Source organism: Anoplopoma fimbria, chromosome 16, assembly GCF_027596085.1.
Source record: "Anoplopoma fimbria isolate UVic2021 breed Golden Eagle Sablefish chromosome 16, Afim_UVic_2022, whole genome shotgun sequence".
NCBI classification, from domain to species: Eukaryota; Metazoa; Chordata; class Actinopteri; order Perciformes; family Anoplopomatidae; genus Anoplopoma; species Anoplopoma fimbria.
The window spans coordinates 18566255-18586588 of NC_072464.1; the positions used below are offsets into that span (position 1 = coordinate 18566255).

The 20334-nt window shown below is 40.4% G+C and overlaps 1 protein-coding gene across 1 annotated transcript in view; it reads right to left on the reverse strand.

The window, feature by feature from the left end:
- lrp1bb (low density lipoprotein receptor-related protein 1Bb) overlaps positions 1-16634 on the reverse strand; it is a 169522-nt gene extending 152888 nt beyond the window's left edge. Inside the window, exons 1-2 of the mRNA XM_054615828.1 lie at positions 16616-16634; positions 15658-15780 (exon numbers count right to left, since the gene is read on the reverse strand). Of these exons, the coding sequence (XP_054471803.1) occupies positions 15658-15780; positions 16616-16634 (142 nt within the window). The remainder of the gene's footprint in view (positions 1-15657; positions 15781-16615) is intronic.
- Positions 16635-20334: the final 3700 nt, after the last annotated feature.

Genomic DNA, 20334 nt, shown 5'->3' on the forward strand with positions numbered 1-20334 from the left:
AAACTGAAAAGGAAAAATCAAAACATTTCAAACATATTTGGAGTAGAACTCAACACACGGTAGGTCCTTGTGTTTAACTGACATACATTTCAAAACATATTTTTACTCACAACACTAAAACACACACACTGTCACATAACATCCCACCTAGTGTCACACAATAGTACACGTCCATTTGGCAAATGTGCTGTTTAACACAAAGCCGTAAGGGTCTCTGACAACGTAACAGCGTTGTCAGCCTCTCCCCTTGCTATCTCGCCACATGGGTTCTAATCTAATGTGATAAGGGGAGGGATGGCGCATGAATATTCAGTGGCTCTGATCTGTCATGCAGGGGTACACAGATGGTCTCTGAACAGCTGAGGTATTCACAATTTCTCCGTCAATTCCCAGACTACTGTAGTATGTTGGTTGATCGCACAAAGTTGTATAAACGGGATAGTACACCATGCCATCCTCAGACAGCTATGGCGTCTAGAGATTTTCTCCCCATATATTCACAATCCAAAGGTGCTGAATGATGCTTTAACCCAACATCCTGCATGACCAAACATAGATGTGACCAAACATCAGGACACCAAACATAAATGATCTTCAAAGAAAGAGGCCTGGCCGTGGTCGAGATGGAGAAAGCCGCATTAGCAGAGCTTTGTATCGCTCTTCGTCATCAGTCTCCAGTGATCCCAGCTGGGAGGAGGGAGTGCCAGTATGAGAACCTGCTATGTAGGGAGCTGAGCCAGCAAATTCTTGCCTATCTCAGTGGATCTCATCTGGGATGTCCGAGTAATGCAGGTGAATATGTCCAGCTCTTCTGCTGTTAAAGTGTCCTGAAGCTCCGCCCAACTGATGCTTTACTCGTTGCCACAGCTCCTCTTTAGGCAAAGAGCACAGAACTGGTAAAACTTGCCTAAATTGGACAGTGCCGACTCAAGGCAGGTGTCGCAGCTGGGATGAAAGTCTGGAAGGGAGGATGTAACCGACAAGCAGCCGGTACACAGAAGGTCGCAGCTAAACGTCCCCATCTTTCTAACTCCTTCAATTGTTGTGGAAGAAAATAAATGGGAGTAGAACTACATTCGCACAGCGGTTATTTGTTGTAGTTATGTATTTTGTGCACGATGCAAGCCAAAAGATCCCAAAAAAATCTAGGTGTACCAGGGATGTGTAGAGGTTTCACAAAATATACTGTAGCAGGCTTAATGTCATTGTTAAATTCAGAGGAAGCATAAATGCACACCAAGGTAATGGAGTCACATTATCACAGGCAAACAAATGCAGGTTTGCTCTTAAAGGCACATATACTGAGTTAAGGAACCGTCCGGTTACAGTAATTAAAAATGTTTTGTGTTCCCCTGAATCTGTGATTTAGCAACATTAAAAAATGTAAAATAGAATTTGTGAGACGGACAGACAGACAGACAGACAGACAGACAGACAGACAGAGAGACAGACAGACAGACAGACAGACAGATAGATATGGCGTTCGATAAAAACTGCAGGTCCCTGTTGTATTAGGCAATTCTTGATCTATAAATCTCCAATCACTTTAGATGAAAACTGCAAGGTCCCAGTAATGGTTTGATAAATGAATAATGCCCAGAGATGAAATGGGCAAGCACACTTAAATACCAGTTTAATCAGAACACATAGAGTGGAAGAAAGATGTTCCCCTTGTAAGCAAAAAAACATAACATGATATGCTTATTCAGGTAAAGCAAGAAACATTCAAATTAATCATCAATATTTATCAATGCCTTATTACATTCCCATCTAGTCTAAATACCGCAAATATATTACTCCCACTTCTGAAAGCAAACCCATATTTGTGTTGTAATTGTACAGAATATGAGTTTCATACCTAAAACATAATTTGCAGCAAATAATTCAGAGAAATGACTTGTGCCGCTGCAAGATTTTAAATTGGAGGATGTAATTAAAAATCATGCTGCTTTATGTCTACTCAGAGGATTGAATGAGGGGGAATCAGCTGGGCAAACCTAATACCTCTATTAAATGTCAAAAGAGAGACTTCTAGAGGGGAATTCAGCAGCCATGTTCGTTATGATAATCATGTTAATCTGAACCATTGCCAGTTTGTGCGGAATAATGACTTCCTAAAAGAAAATAACCTATCAGCAGAAGAAGCTTCTTGAACTTCTACGTACAGGGATTCTTCATATCCCTCAGAAACAACAATTTCATTTTCTTAATTTACGATTTAAATTAATGATCAAAGTAGCACCCTGATGCCTGATCTGATGCAACGGCAATGTAGACTTCCCACAGCGGCTTTACAAAAAGGGGTCAATCCCACAACAACAGTGACATTAGTTGTATGCACTCTCATTATTATTATTACATAAATCACTATCCTAATCATAAACATGATGACAGTGCAATATCATTCTGGTGAATCTGTTCCTAAGCCAAAATGTCAGAAACAGCAGAGACAGCAAGAGCTTTCACTCGCTGCACTACTTTGCCTGTGGGCCAGTAACGACCAACCTTTTGACATATTGCAGCAGTGCTCCAAGTACTACATGCACATTAGCGTGCGTAAAAGTTGAGCTGAGCAGGTCATTCTCAGCTCTGAAAAACGATGGACAACGTGATTTTGGACAGAAAATATATTTGCAGGTCTGCTAGCTGTCTCACATTGACCGTGAGACAATTTAAACTTTTCCAACTCCCCAACGAAACATGTCCATTTTCTCACGCAAGGAAAAACACATTTACTAATTTGTGTCGCACCACAAAAATAGGACACTGAGAGCCAACGCACAGACAAGACAGAGCAGCACAGTGCAACATCATTATAGTGTAAAGCCCTGGACTCAAGCAAGCTGCCGCTTGGATTTTGATGATGAAGTCTTTCTGTGCTGTTTACGGTACCGGTACTTTAAGCGGACAAAAAGAACGAAGAAAACCACCCATTTTAGCTAAAATGTACTAAACATCATTATATCAAATAAGTCTTGTTGAATTTATAACCCCACCAGTGAAGTTTTATTTGAAGAAAATGGTTGTAGTTTTTGGAGAGGCGGAATTCATTTCTTCCGAAAATTCTTATGACCATGTAAAATTTGAGATTTGAGTCTAGTTTTACTGCAGAATACCTGCCAATAATTACTTTCCTTGGGAGATATTTTTTATTTAACCCTGACTATGACCATGTAAAATCAGAAGTACTGTCAGCTCAAAATACATAATGATGAAAAAATAGTTGCAATGGAGTTTTATCTCGATCTTCCCGTGACCGTGTATGGAAGTTAATAAGGAATATGTAAATCATCAATGATTAAGTATGTAAAAATACCAGAATAGGATAAATAAAAAGAAGAATATTAGTTTGAATTTACAGTAAAAATAAAAGCCCATTAATTCCAGAGTAAACCAGATTAGTAAGGTATTGTATACTGTTACTGCACAGTTGAGGATACACTAAATAATGGGGTCATAGTTGCTGTAAAAAATAATAAATATATGTTGTATATGTGTTGTATGTAAACGCATATTACTTTACAATACAATTAACACAAAAAGACAAGGGTAAAGTTCTATCTATTCCGTGTATTTACTTAAAGTGTCTAAGTTCTGTATGACAATATTAACTTTTTTATCTTAGCATTTATATCGTAGCATCAAGAAAATGTCTGTACAGGTAATCACACGGAACAATTTACACAGAAAGTGTTCCATGACTAACACTAAACTATGTTGCACGTTGTCAGTAAAGGGAAGCTGGTTAAGTCAGCATCAATGTACACATGCTTTTGAAAGGGTTTTTGGATGGAACCCTTATATATCACAGCCTCCACGTGGCCGCACAAACAAGTGTTTAACGAGAGGTTGCAGGGCATGGATTAGAATTGGAGTGTCTGTGTGGAGCGGGTGTGGCTTCTCTCCTGGCTCCCTCTTGGCTTCCAGTTACCACTGATTACAAACCTCAACCTTCCATCAAACTCATCACTGTGCAGTATATCAACCTCGGTTCTTTCGTTGTTGCAACCACGGTGGAAGTTTGTCGTTCTTGGACGCAATCAGAGTTATTTCTTTGTGCTGTTTTGATTTACTTGAACCTACTTTCTCTCCTTGTATCTCCAGAATCATTACCCTCCGACTCCCCTACCTTCCAGTCGGATTCACCAGCTTGTTAACATATCCTTGAGCCATCACACCGGCTACGTTTTCACTCTCATCAGCTTTCCCAGCTCAGCTCAACCTCTCACCATCTTCATCACACTTGGTTCCCACAATAAATCCTTTGTTTACTTCACACTCTCTTCCTTTGTCTGAGTTTGGGTCCAACCTTTACTGATTGTCACTTGTAGATAGAAGAGAGTCTCGTTTATTCCCTATACTTTAACAACAGTCTAGACATTTTTACACAATGAACATATGCAGTGATTATTGCCTTTTACGTGGTTTGTTAGAGTTGCATATGTGTAAAGTGAAAGTTCACATCATATTCAACGGTGTGTGATTAATATACTTTGCGAAAAAACACTGTTTACTACTGTAGTAACTAGCTGCTAAAGTGGTGTCAACTTTCACAAGATTCATGGACCAGCAGTTTGTTAAAACAAACCATGACAGAAGTAATGCAATGTTGTTAACAATAATCTCTGGACTGATAAGCTGCCTCACTGGTGTGGAAGAATACATTTAAAGTGTAAAAGCCATGAATGTTTCATTTATTCTGCTTGTGTGCCTCGTTGTGTATGTGTACAGTATGCGAGCTGAAGTGTCAAGAACTCCTGGAAAATAGTGAACTCTTCCCCTTTGTATGTAGTCTGTCTGTGGTGAAGTCCTTGTTGTTGTCATGCTTGAAGCTCGAGGATGTGTGGGTTATAAGATGTCACGGCTTCCTGATGTTGTGGCTTGATTTGAATAACTGATGGAGAGGGATGATGTATTCATAACTTTCATGCAACCACACTGCTGTCGAACCATTTACCTCGTATCTCGGCTTGATTTGAGTTGATTTGTTTGTACCCGTCTCTTGGTTCATATCTTGGTTCATATCTCTCAAAGGCAAATAATCCTCGGACAATTTCCGGATATGTGGTGGTACACTACTTATCTTGCTGCTGTCACGAACAGAGTGCACCAACCGAAATATGTGGAACTGACTTCCATGGCAACAAAATGAACCACATTTCAGTGAAGCCACATTTCGACGATTGTAAACTAAAACGCTCCCTAACATTCCCTTCTTTCCAAAGGCACAGCAGTCTAAATATGAAGGGGCTATTTAAAAGAAGTATTTTCCTGTTTGACCTTTACATCCTTGCCATTTTGAATCATGTACTCAGCCAAAAGAGTTTATTTTATTGTATTTGTCCGACCTTAGGAAACCTTTCCACAAGTTCGAACCTCCAAGGACTGAGATTCTTCACAGAAAGAGAACGGAAAGCTAACTGTACGACCACAGGTTCACAATGAGCAATCATTCCACTGACTAATCACATGGAGCTGCTGAGAAGCTGCCAATGGCACAGTTTGAACTGGACAAACTCCCTGTTGGGAAAATGCGTATGCCTTTGCATGTTTGTGGATACACATGGTCAGCAATTGGTGATGCTCTGCCAGGCCAGTGCAGCAGCCATCTTCAGTTCTTGTTTGTTTCCGCAGCGTTACACCTTCAGTATGGTTTTCTGCACACAAAACCCAAGCTAACTTGGACCGAGGCCAAACTGACAATCAAGAACATTCCCATGGGCCTTGTCTGGTATTGTACCGCATTGCCTTGTGTCCCATACAGTGTTGACCACTGTCATAATAATTGTGACTACACTCAATCACCCTTAAAGGCTAAAAGACAGATTCATTTAAAACCCAACTTGCTTGCAGTGTTGGTCAATTGGCTTGAAAATGTAAACAAATGCCCTTACAAATTATTTATCAGAAAATGAATGGCATTACTTCACTAACAGTAGCAGGTACTGCAGTTTGCAATACCTTTTGTTCCTCTGTAGCCTTACAACTCCTTAAAAGGTTAAAAGACAGGTCTTGTTATTTTTTTTAATTATTATTATTTGTAAACAAATGAATATGGACATGTTTCTGTAAATTGAAAATGATTTCCTTTATGTCACACACATTGTTTGCAGTAAATGAGAGCAAAATCATGAAAGGCACTATGCACAGAGCCCCTCTGACTGCTCATTTATTGTGTGCAGTAGTTTATTACTTGCTCTAAATTATGCAGATTATTTAATCAAATCTATATGAAAGAGAGGAGGAATCTCACCACTGATCAGTGGAATGATGCCGGGTGTTGGCATCTGTGAAATCCTGGCTCTACTGTACAATATAAAATCAATACATCAGTCCAAAGAGAGGAATGATCAGCTTCGGGACAATGTAGAAAAGATGCACTTCAGAAACACCATGCAAAAAACACTAGCAAAAAGGCCAATTTATCAGTATTTGGAAAACAACGACATAATTAGTCAATAGAGATACTTTTTGTGACCAACCATTATGCAAATGTTCTAATCTAATTGTTCTGGGGCCAGCTTCAAATGAATAATACATACAGTATATTGTAGTCAGAGAGGCTAAAACCAATATTCACAGAGAAGAATGATCTCATTAGGAGGATAATTTACTGTGTTGCCTGTTAATGCTGGCATTCTTTCATCAAATAATGAATAAATAGACAATTGTCATGAAGTCATCTAAATGAAAAGAGCACTTAGGGGCAGGAGAACAAGTTTTAAAAAACACAATATTGACATACTATTATCTTTTTAAAATTGTACTGGCAAACACGTTAGTTGCCATTTACGTCAAATGTTCACTCATCTTGTAGCTCTGTTTCGGTCTCTAACAACTACCGAGAGAAGTATTTGGCTCCTTAACTGCAAAATGCTCAACTCTAATCACAAGCTAGCTGCTAACTTGGTGTTTCTGCTGTTTGGTGCTGAAATGCTGCATACAGCTAAAGGGGGGAGCTGCATAGTTGGATAATAATTTAGTTTTCTTGCCCAAACAATTGTCTTTGACCAACCAAACAATGACTAAACCAAATCTTAAACATAGTTGCAGATTGGAGAGGCAAATCAGAAAATAATAAGTGGAAAGGGGTTATTTCCTAAAACACGACAATGTTTGGTTTGGAGGACACGTGATTTAGTAATATACTGAAATACTTTCTATAGTGTATATAAGTGACAGGAGTTAATGGATTTTAGGTTTTTAAAACAGTATTACTACTCTGCTTCTACTACTACTAATACTATTTCTCTCTGATTAAGGCAGTAGAACGAGCGGTTAAAAATACGTTTTTTGTATGTGGATGACAAAGTGAACTAACCATATGTCTTTCAAATAAAATGGAGGAGCTCTTATGTCCCTTGGCCATGGATTCTTCCATTAAGTTATGAGTTTCAGGGAAAAGCCTTGAACTTTGCCTTCGTTTATATATCACACTGCTTAATGAGTTTCAGGGCTCAAACTGGTGTGCCGTACTATAGGGTAAATCAATTGATTATTAGCGAGTAAATAAGTCCTTTTTTGGGGTGCTTGGAGGCATCTTTAATGAGGACCATGGTTAGAGTGTACCACACACAGCAAGTGGGAGGGCATGTATTTTTCTCTAAATATCCTCCGGCACTTACCCAGCTTCCTTTAAATAATCACTGGTCTATGACCATGTTTATAGAGAAGGCTATAAGAGAAGGCATTTCACTATCCATGGCCTACCCATTAGTAATGATTAATAAATAAATAAAGGGCCAATGTCTCTGATTCATGCTTGTTAAGAGTCAAGCCCCGGCTACTCTAGAACTGTGAGATGAACAGCACTCATCATAGTGATGTTACAGGCTATTATTGTCATCGGGTGTCGTGGTAAATATGTGTCACTGTGTTGGCTCTTGAGTTAATGCGTACATCGGTGTGATCCTTTGTTTTCTGCTGCAGCGGCGGGGAGATAATGTCAACTTTAGTACTTCAATGTCACATCGGGTGTGTGACGGCAGGAATGTCAAGTTTTAAAATATGCTCTTTTTTCTTCGGTTCTTCAGGTGACATGCTGGTACGCCGTCCTTCAGAATACTCTTACTAGGATGGTGTACAAGAGAGAAAATGTGTCAGAGCAGTTTAGCTGTTGAGATGGGGGGCTGTGAGAGCAAAGACAAAGCCCCGATGTGCTCCTCCCAGTGCATCATTTCTAACACGAATGAGACATGGCGCGGTTGCACGATTGTCACCAGGCAACGAAAAATCATTCTCACACTAACAGTGTCGCCAAATGACAAATGTTCCAACAGTCGAAAAATGTGTTAAACTGCATAAGTATGGCAATGCAGCAAGCTCATTACTGAATATTGGTAGATGATATGTTAAGGGCAAAGAGGATGATTTTTATACAATTATCACATTCTGACAGAAGACAGACTCATAAGAGACGTACAAGTATACACTGCCTTCATGGGAAGGAATGTATCCAAGCACACAGACACACAAAGTACACACAATATTTGTTGTGTCTGTTCCCCCGCCCACTGAAACTACTGGTGAAACAGATGGCACAAGCCTGAGGAAGTGTACATAAGTTCTGTTCCAAATGTGGAGAGGAAGAGAGAGAGAAACTCTTTAAATTAAAAAAATCTTTCAAAGCCTCCTGCTGCAAAAACTGCCGATTATGTCGCCTGCAAGCAAGATACATGTGTGGCAGGTTAAACAGGTTGATAGCAGAGGACAATGTGGTGCATTTGATCTTAAATCAGGTGTCAGACTAAACACGATTTCCAATTACATTACACATTAAATGCTGTAGAGTGTGATAACATAGCCTGCGAGCTTTCTAATAACTTTGACAGAAGACGGCAATGTAAAATCAGAATCTTGCTAATGTAATGGTCTCACAGACTTTGAAAGAGTCTTGTACTTTCAGTGAATAATCCCCCCAATATGCAGAAGTGATGATTGACTGTATATATGCTGCATTTGTGATAATCGCATGTTTTAGGTCTCCTTTTTATTTCGATGAGTCAACAGAAGGTTTACGTGTCAGCAGAGAGGGAGCGATGGAGACGAGGGAAAAATAAACGTTACATAATGCAAAAGGCCCTGTCCTTCAGCTCAATAACAAGGTGCTACGCTACATTACCCCCTAAACCTCCATCCTACTGGCGCCAATTCTCATGGGAGCCCGACACATTTGTGATACATTTATTTCAATATGGGACTTGCCAGATAAAATACCCTGCAGGATTTTGATATGCAGCCTGAAATACACTGACTATAGTCTCTTTAGCTTCATCACAGACATACAGAACAAACATTATCTAGACTGCTAAAGCAGTGTTTCCAGAGGGGGCTTTGTCAACTACTTCAGAATGTTTAAATGGTAATTTGAGTTTTACTTCTGAGAAATGTACTTCCACAATAAGAATGGGGTTTAGTGATTGAGTATGTTTAGAGGAATACGACTGTGATTGTAAAAGGTTCTCACTGTATCTACATCCAGAGCCGAAAAATACATTCAAACATAAAGCTGTGACAAAGCAACCTTTGTCAACAGACAAGAAAAAGCAATATTGGACAATCCTTTAAAACCGTAAATCAACTGTTCATGACTACAGAGGCGTGGTTACGATTAGGAAATACCATGTTTATGTCAAATAGACTATGATTAAGGTAGGATAATGATAAGATAACTAACTAACACTTTCTTTAGGTTACAGTTAAAGTCTGATGCGGTACAGCACCACCCAGACATCCAATCACCACCTGCTGCCTCACTATATATAGGGAACACTGCAACCAAATATATTGTACTGGACAATATTACCTAAGTGTCACATTTACTTCAGTAAGGCAAAATGTTTTTTGATACATCAGCACACAATAATGTCTTTGTCATATTGGCTATGTAATAAAATACTTTTAACGCTGCAAAGTTTAATTTTTTGTTTGTTTTCAGCCATTTCGGGGCAGCAAAACAAGCTAAAATACAACATTGACATATAATTACCTTATGCGTTTGTTATAGCGAACATGTTAGCAAACTTTTTACGCATGCAGAATCAGCAAACATGGAGTGAGGTAGCGTTCAGAGTTTGTGGGAAAGGAAACCATACATTGAAAACAATTGAATTCAGACACTGCAAACACACAAGATGTATAAAACAAGTCAAAAACGAAGCCAAAACAGTTAAATAAAATATATTGAGAGGCATAACCATGAGATAAACACACTGCACCCCTGAGTCGGGCCTTACAGCATATTTTCAAACTCTCTGTAGGATACGGATGAACTCGGAATAGAGAATGTGAGGATTTTAGAGGAAGGCACGCGGAGACATGCCCTCCCCTGTCTACAAAGGGAGAATAAGTGTGAGAACCCCAGAGAGAGCTGCCTTTGAATAGTTCTCATCCCCTGTGCCGCGAGGACACCGAGATCAACATCGGTGCTGATTGGGTCGGGCCAAGCTACAGCCATAAAACACAGCTTCTGTGACCATGTTTTTGAAGTCAGCCACTGACCCCTTTTATTGTCTTTTCCTCTGGGAATGACAATTCAATCAAAGGATTCACTGGTCTCCACGTCCACGGGATTCGCAAAGCTCCTCGTGGCAGCACTACTGAGACGAGCCAAAAGTCCATGAAATCCGTTCCTGAAGGATTCATGAAGGATTTAAGTTCTAAGACAGTGTTTGCAAGCGTGCGACATCAATGCAGGGGGAGAGCTGCATGCTGACAGCCATTAGCACCAACAGTTGAAAAAAAAATGAAAAAAAGAATTGTACTGGAAGAGATACTTACAGAAAGTGAATTATGGCTGTCCCACTTTGTATCAAATGCACAGCAAACAGCAGATCTGTGTGTCCCCAGACAGCCCTGACATTCAGACGTCCTTGTAAGTATGATGCACAAACTAAGAATATGAGCCGAGGCAATTTCTCAATCTTTCCACTTTAACTGTCACCCCAAAAGGTGCTGTCTGTACCCATAACACAGCCACGGCTTGGCTCTTTATTGCCTGAGAAAGGGAACTGCACACGATTGGACAATTGCCTTTTTCGCTGGGTTCTCTTTGGACATCCCTGAATAACAGTCGTCAGCTGTCCAGTCCCGTGAGGCCCAGCGGCTGAACGGATAAACCGGTGCCTCCTTCTCGTCTCTGGGTATTGCAATCCAAGGCCATCTTCCCTTCCAACCTTCCCACAGGCCTCGAAGATGCAGTGATTACATCTCCCTGAGCGAGGCGGAGCAGGAAATGGAGAAGCCGTCAGAGGCACCAATTGTTTTTATATTTCTAGACAGGAGTGTATTGTATTACCTTACCTTTTTCTTAAAATACATTTCTCTGAAATCAAAGTACTGATGGCTTTACACCATTACTTACTTTTTGGATTTTATTTTAATCCTCTATGGCTTCACTCCGTGCATATCATCCTATATAAAGGATCTATTTTTCACAGGTTATTGCAGGCCTCGCTATTACTCAAGAAGGCAGAATACATTTGAATCCCCCTCTCCTGTTTGCAGGGCAAAGCTGATCTAATTCCCCTTTCTATCAATATATAATCCATGATAATGAGCTGTGCCAAATTCCTTAGATGAATATGAAAGGTCTTCTTTCTGCAGGCATTGTAAATAAAATGGAGCCAACATTAATCGAAGTGAAAATGAATTGCCTTCTGGAGATTATATGACTTGGCCCAGAGCAACCGTGTAGAGCTTATATTATATCTATTATATTTAAAATGTGTATCACCAGGGGATGGCTAAGGATCAAAGGTGACAGAGAAACCAATCAGAGAGGAAATCACAAATCTGCTAGGAAACCGCCAACGGGCCCCCATAGATCCAGTTCAACTACAGTAAAACTAAACAGGACATTAATAGGACATTAACTTACTTTGAACTTAATTTAAATGTGCATATCTGACCCTTTTCTTTCATTTTGAAACAGTCCTTTATACATAAAATCAATTATTTTTTACTTATGTTTTGCTTACCCTAGATTCAGCAAATGTGGGGTTTTAAATGGGTACTCCATCAATTTGTTATTGTATTTCAATGAAGTTGGGGGACTTGTGAGATGCAATTAAAAAAAAGTAATGGTCAGAATGAATGCAGCAGAGGGGGATACATCCTGACTTGTGTCAAACTCCAGAAACACTTTTCACATTTCTTGTAATACAACTGGATACTGCTTTTCATCCTATCTCCTAAATGCCCACTTCTTTCAAAGCCCATACCTACAGTTTGTAACACAAGGCACAAGCCATAGCTATGAATACCCTGATGATATCTTCAAACTGCGGAAAGATCTCTACAAAAAATACAGCAGACAGTTTTCACCGGCTGTGTAGAACTCCTCACGACAAATACAGAGAAGTATGTGTGTAAAATCGGTGGAGTGTTGCTTTTAAAAAAAAAAAAGCATTTGCTCCTCTGAACACTCCTAGACAGTTTTTCATGGGAAAACAATCTGGCACACTTCAGAATCACAAGATGAAAAAAGAACAAAGCATTCGATATGAGAAGCACAAGATATTAAAGGTGAGCTGATATGCGTGGCTGTGCGTAAAACCTGCAGCAACACAAAGAACTCAAGGGAGAAGATGCAAACAGACGTGGGCACAAAACCTACTGCTTGCTTTTGAAGTCTTGAGGAAAGACAATCTATCCCTCCATCTCTTTTCTATGTATCTCCCTGACTAATATCTAGAGCCTAGGTATGGCCATAGCTACCATTCATTACCTGTATATAATTAAAGTGGAGGGAAGAGATACGGGACAAGATGAGGACACTGAGAGAATAGGAATGAGAAAAGGTGAAGGAGATTAGAGCGGAAGAGCAGGTACTACCCACTGTGCCCAAAGGATTAGCATTATGTCCCGTGCTGTTTAGCACAAACAAAAACTCCCATAATCCAATTCAAACAATGTAATTACCACAGAGATACATACATGTTATTTGGTGATTAGAGTAGTAGAACCTATAGGCTCATTGAGCATAATCATATCAATAATATAGCATCAGTGCATAGATATATGATTGTATAACGTTCATTCAGCTTACGTTTATGTACTGTTGGTGTCTGAGATTGCATTATTTTCGGTGTCTAAAGGATGAAATAAAGAATGAACCCCTCTAGCAGGCTCGGTTTTTGGCCCTCGGTATTTATCAAACACTGTGTACATCCCTGGCCACAGTGTTGTGATGCCTTATCTCATCATGCACTGAGTCTGGGAAACTGCCTCAACAAGCCACCACTCTCTTGCATTCTTACATTAAAGAGCATGTAAACAGCTGTGAACATTTTAACAGCTTAGGACCGTCACTATATAGTTTTGACATTGTGAATAGTCCTCCATCTCCTCCTGCACCAAGCATTGCCTACTTAAAACATGAACTCTTGCAAAGGGCATTAATAATTATTGTGCAATCTGGTCAATGTATTCACAGATGTCACTACCAGAACTATAAAGTCCTTATTACAGCCAATAACTCACATTGATGAGGGAACCTGGAGTGAATGTTAATAATTTGGTTCAGTAGTTCTTTTTTTATCGTCCGTGATCGACTGTGTGACAGTGACAGTCTCGTTGGGATTTACAAAGGCTAATCCAGCTCATAATGACGTGAAAATACTGCTCTGTTTATCCATTAGAGGAAATCTATGTCCCAGATGTGTGTAAATAATACCCAGGAGCATGCGTGGCTCGGTCTATTATGATGTGAAGGACAAATGAAGGTTTACATGACTGCGGTCGGACCTGCCAAGCAGATTCTTCACAGCATAATACATCACTTCCACTTGTTTGTTGAGTAATACAGCTCTCCCAATACAAACACATTTTCAACCAGACTTACAATCTTCTGCTCAGGTATTTCTTGCTGTCTTGCCCTTGGAGTGGTCAGATTCAAATAAAAAATTCAAAAGAGTCAAAAAGGCCAATACAAAACACCATGGCAACACACACTCAGTACCAAGCTGCTCAGCTATAACATAAGTTCCCTTTTGCTGGATCAAGTGCTGGAGTTTATGTGTATGAGCCCAGCAGTCTGCGTGGTGTTATATCATAGACATGGCGTCCATCACAGTTTGAACTAAATTCGATCTGTTCAATGTAAATGGAAAGGAGGCACAACCCATTTGGCTGCACTGAAAATGTATGAAAAATGTATCATGTGCCACTGGTGGCAGTAAGAAAATAAGCACCTCAATCATAAAGCAAACAGTCCATCATGTCAACATGGATAAAACAGCACAGGGGTCTCATTTATAAACCGGGGCCTGAAAGATACGTACGACGCCTCCCACCCAAAAGTTGTGATCTGTAAAAACAATCTTAACAGGAAAAGTTGCGCATCTGTTCTGAAACTCTGACGCATGTGTACGCACCTTATGGAGGTGAAATAGGCGACGGAGAAGGTGAGTTGGTGAATATAAGCCAGATTGTAAAAATGAAATGTGAGAGGCATCATTAATATTGCCTCTCACTCATTTAATTTAATATCACACGTTATTTATAAATCCACTTTGACATAAACATTCAAACCAGCAGTGTTTTTGGGCTTAGGCTAGTGATACATAACTATTCCATAAGCACCATGCAATTGTAAAATAAACAAACTTAAATATAAAATCAAGTGTGCTCAATAGTTAATTAAAGCCTGCACCTATGGATTGTGTAAATGAACAAGGTCTGGAAATAATGCCAGTGGCAGAGTTCGCACATTAATTACACTCCATATCATCATTATGAGTGCTAATCATATCGCCGGCCAAGTTCACCATAACAGAACTTAAATGCATAAATAAATTGTGTAAACCTATCGTCCATATTCAAATGATATCCACGGTGGGTGACACGCTGATTGACACGATCATTTTGGCAAGGTGTTAAGCAATCAGTCTGATTGCTGCAAACATGTAAATACTGCGGTGACACCCGCGTGTAATGCAGCATGATGGATGCACTGGCATTGTGAGGACTATACGTGAATGGAGGAATTAGAAAGGGAGACAGGTGTTCAGGGACCACCACATCCACGAGCACATTGATTTCTGTGTCAGAAAATTCCTTTTCTTGGTCTCCGTGGGTGCCATGATTTACAGCTGAGAACAGTTGATCAGCAGGCTGATTTCTTTGCAAACATCCCCCACTTAGGGTTGAATGTTGGCGTGAAGAGGGGAGGATAAGAGGCGGATCCACATGCTGACAATTCCAACTTGATTTGGGATTTATAAAAGAAAATTGGGCACTGGCAAATGTACGCAATGTTTTATAAATCAGAATATGTTTTGATGTACAAACATTTCCTTATTTGTACAAACCCAAAATCTGAGTGTGGATCATATGCCCTGTTTTTTTAAATGAGCCCCCAGCTGACTGTATAAGGTGCTTTTAGAACATTAGGGTAAAAACACAACATCAGTGACTTTCTGATCACCTTGTTAAATACCTCATTGGACTATCACCAGGGAAAGTCTATACTCAAATAGATTATCATTGAATTGTTAATGGGGGGGTTGGGTTGATTCTGGAACACCACTTAAAGCATGTTAACACAAGTCCTTATACTATAAAAGAGACACCAGCTGACAAATGAGGCGATGTGGCAGAAATCCATGTGACAGCTTTTTTGCATTAGAGAGTAATGGATGGAATGAGTGGACTTACAAGTTGTGTCAGTTTCGTCTGAGTCGTCGGGACAGTCGGGCTCGCCATCGCAGAGCCAGGCCTCGGGGATGCAGGTTTCCTGGTCGTGACAGTGAAACTCCCCGACGTCACACAAGATGGCTTCTGGGTGGCATGAGGGAAAGGGGGTGGAGAAAGAGAGACGGAGAAGATGCAGCATGAGGTGATGATAGTGAACAGGTTGAACACATGTTTGATCATGAGCGTGAGTGGAGAGGAAGTTGCTTCACTTGAACTTTCTTTAGAACCACGTACAGTTAAAGAATCTGGTGAGGAGGCATTGATGTTAGAAAAAAGACTATTATTTTATCAATTGAAGCATGAAGCTGAATGACACAAGCTACTGTTTTCCAAGATGCTGCAGCTCCATAGTGTGTGTACATTTCTTTAAACCTGACAATCAAAAAGAGTACTGTTTGTCCACAACTCTTTGTCAGAACAGGAGGCCATACATTTTCTTCCCCGCAAAGATTAAGATGCTACCAGAATAGGCAGACATAGATGCTGCCCAGACATTGTGATTTTGACAGCCCCTCTCCTCTAACAAAGACATGATGTCCTTTGCGCCTTGGCAAACTATTACAAAGCTGTTTGGCAAGTTTGTTCTTATCTTTATTTGCCTCTTTGGTGTTGTGCTTTCATTGATGGCGGGACTGGGGGAGTTCAGTGAAAGCCCAGTCAACTAAAAAGTCATCATAGCCTTTCAATATAGCAAGCATCCGTCAGAGTGTTGACATGTTTCCTGCCGGTAGCTGTCAGAGACTCGGCTCGATCATTCTGCCCAAAAAAAAAAAAAAAAAAATGTCACCGGCTTTTTGCTAAAGATTTGACACCACAATGTGACCCGCCGCTGCTTCTCCTCAGTGACGAGCAAAAAGCGGTAATTTATTTCTAAGCTTAACTCGCAGACAATCAGAGGGGCTCTAACTCCCCCACCCACTTGCTCTCTCCGTCTCCATCTTTTTTTTTTTCCCAGTGTGTTCCTAACCCATTAGCGATGGGAGTGGAGCAAGTGGGAGATCAGGTCTGCAGCGTTTGAACAGTGAGAGTGATAATTCAACGCACCGCTGCTCCCTGCCCCGGCACCCTCCAGCAAATTCACTACCCAGGGACAAATCTGGAAAGGTCAAACATATCATCCATTCTGCCTCTCCTATTCCCACTGATGCAATATATCTGAAATCTATCCATTTAAATCAAGGTCTTTTGAAATATTCAAAGTCCTCTCTTTTTTTTAAAAAGGGGGGGGGGCATTCTTAAAATTGCACAACCAAAGCCATGAAAAAAAAAGAAAAAGGAATTAAATGCATGTGATGTTGAGAGAGACCGCATGAGGAATAGGCTCATGATCATTATTTTCTAAACAGTGGAACAGCACTGACATAATGAATGGATCTCGCCAAATATTTCTCAAAACACTGTTTACTTCATTATAGCACAGACTATTTTTTATGCTAGGCCAAGATACTTGGCTGCAGACAAATATGCCTCAATTAACCATCATCAAGCAAAACAATAGTCTGATCTTCATCACAACACGCCGCTAGTTTGGCACTTTCTAAATATACGTACCGTCTGTAGCTGCATACGAGCCGAATATGTCGACTAGAATATTTACATTTCCTCTCAAAAAAAAAAAAAAAAATAGCTAGGCATCAATAGTCGCATGCTGGGCTCGAGGTTGGCAGAGGCATGCTCAACTTGCTGAAGTCTCTAAAGGGATATCTCCCGAGCCTTTAAAGCTGAATTGATTTCCATTGAAAAGCAGAGGGGTCGGTGGCAGGAGGGCCATTTCCTCAGCTTGCAATAGAAGCCATGAAAGAAACTGCCCCTGGACCTCGGAGCAACCCAGTTACCTATTGATGTTCTCCCTCCTTTCATGCCACTTCACCTTGAAAAGCTAAAGGGGCCAAATATGAGGTAACCAAATGACCTCTTATGTCAATTCATCTTCCCCCGCCGCTCCTCCAAACAGCCTCTCCTTGACACGGGCTGCATTATCGCTGCAGCTGTAGGGGGACAAAAAAAAAAAAAAACGGGACAACTGAGGGAACGTAACTGCTCCGATGTTCTGTTGTCTCTCTGCCACATACCGCTGTGTTTTGCATGAGAATTATACATTTATTGCAGTATGCTGTTGCACAGCATTGCGTGTTTTACTGATAATTCTATACAAACATCAAATGAGTGGCGAGAGCAGGAATGGCAAAGAGAAATAAAAAAAAAGGCAGCAGCTGCCTTTTGTGAGTGGGGACAAAAAAAAGAAAAGAAAAAACTGGTACCATTACCATAACAGTGGGAAGTACACAGTGGCACTCAGCCGGGCACATTTTCATGAGCTTCATTTCTGACACCCAACAGCCACCACTGGCACAACATTGTGGCTCATTAAAGCCATCGAGCCTTTCAAATGTGCCAGATTTTTTTTAGAGGAACAAAGAGTTATTTGGAGGCAGGGGAAACAGGGGAAACAGGGAAGAAAGTTTGCAAACCTGCTGAAGGAGGACCAGCCAGCACTTCTTGCAGCACATATTTTGTTCAAGTTCGTTTTGCTGGAGATGAGCAATGAATTAATGGTGTTAACCCAATTACTCAACACATCCGTTATACTGCAACACGAGCACTTAGACAGCACAGCAGATCTCTTCATCTTGCATTTTGCCATATAGCAACCACTCTCCGATTTGCTCAGTCCTATTAAACTCTGAATTACATGAGAGCTCTTGTCTTCATTTATCTCTCTAAACAATGTTATATTCCAGTGAGGTAAGCTATAAACCACTAAGGCATTACCATCCCCTGAATTGCATCAGACACACAGTTCACAATATGGTACAGTGGATAAGTCGTAAGCCAAAGGCCTATTCAAACAAAACCTATATTAAAAAAGCGTAGAGCTCAAAGTGGAGAATTAGCTGTTGGAAGAGCTGGAAAAGAAGCAGATCTGGGAATATTCCTCACGCAGTCAGGCCTATCTTACAGCTGCAGGTTGAGAAGGAGCTGCTTCTTGAAGAAGCTATTTGCAGCTCATCCAACCTGCTCGGCTCTAGAAAGCTGAGTGTGTGTCTCCCGTCGGGGGGGTTGATAGTCCATTACACTCATGTTCACAGCCAGCATTCAGGGTGATCAAGGTCACCCAACAATCAGTGTGGGAGAAAGGTGAAAATGATGGTTGAATAGATCTGAGAACCAAATGAAAATGTGCAAGCATGAAAATAAATGTATACTCTCACACAGAAACGATAATTTAATTCTGAAAAAGGGAGTTAAAATACCTAAGAACAACTAAAGTCAAGCTACAATTTTGTGTGATAGCCACAATTTGAGACAAAAATAGGAACTGCTTGGTTTTGTAAATGACATAAAAGCCGGGTCTCAAATAATGGTCGGGGGTGTGGTTGAAAGAACAAATGGAGGCCCGCACCAAATATAGGCCGGGGCAAAAAACAAGGGGTGGTTAAACTTCTGGTTCCTGTTATGGACATTTTGGAAAATACGCTTGTTTACTCTCTTGGCCAGTATGAGATGAGAAGATCGATATCACTCTCTTTCTCTCTCTCACACACACACACACACACACACACACACACACACACACACACACACACACACACACACATAAACACTAAATATGAAATTACCACAAGCAGGTTAGCTTAGCTTAGCACAAAGTCTGGACGCAGGGGAAAACAGTCCAGAATGGCTCTGTCTGAAGCTCAATTAATATGAAATATCGATGATCACACTTATGTCATACCGTTTTTACATTTACATTACATTACAGTCATTTAGCAGACGCTTTTATCCAAAGCGACTTACAGGAAGTGTATTCAACATAGGTATTCAAGAGAACTACTAGTCACCAGAAGTCATAAGTGCATCTCCTTTCTTAAACAAGCAAATAAAAGCATAAACCAGAGCAAAAGTATAGTGCAGAGGCAAATTACTACGAAAACAATAAGTGCAACAAACTAATAGGAATACAATAAGTGCTAAGAGGAAGGCTCGGGTAGTACTTCTTGTACTGCAGCAGCTCCCTTCATCAACCTGACATGTGAGAGTGATATGAATTTTCCCATGTTACTGAAGGCAAGACAACAAATAAACGTATTTCCAAATATTAGGTCAAAATATTCCTTTCAAGACCGAAATATGGGATTTCTTCATTAACTATGGCCTCAGTAGAACCCAAAAGTGGCATGCGACAGGTTTTCCCCTCGTTCTCTCAGGTCTTCTTTAAAAGGTATTTTGGGAAATGCGTGAAATGACTATCTGAAGAAGACTGGATGGGAGGGGAGAAACTGGGTGCTCCAAAAAAAGTAAATCAAAAAATGCTTCATAACAAAATATCTCGACAAAAGCCAGAGTGATGTCAGAGTGATGATGTATTAGTCTGAGTATATGAGGGTGGAATATTCTGCTCAAAGATGCATAAATCAAACATACAGGTTAAAATACATCACACCTAAATGTTCCACAAGTTATTGAGGCCAAGTGTATTGGGGCGCAAAAAATTGAAATGCACTTGGGAGAGTTTCTGTCTATACACACACACACACACACACACACACACACACAAACACACCCATCCATGTACATTCACACAGATTAGTGATTTTAAACCCTCATCCACACTATCAGAGCAGACTGAGTGTGTTG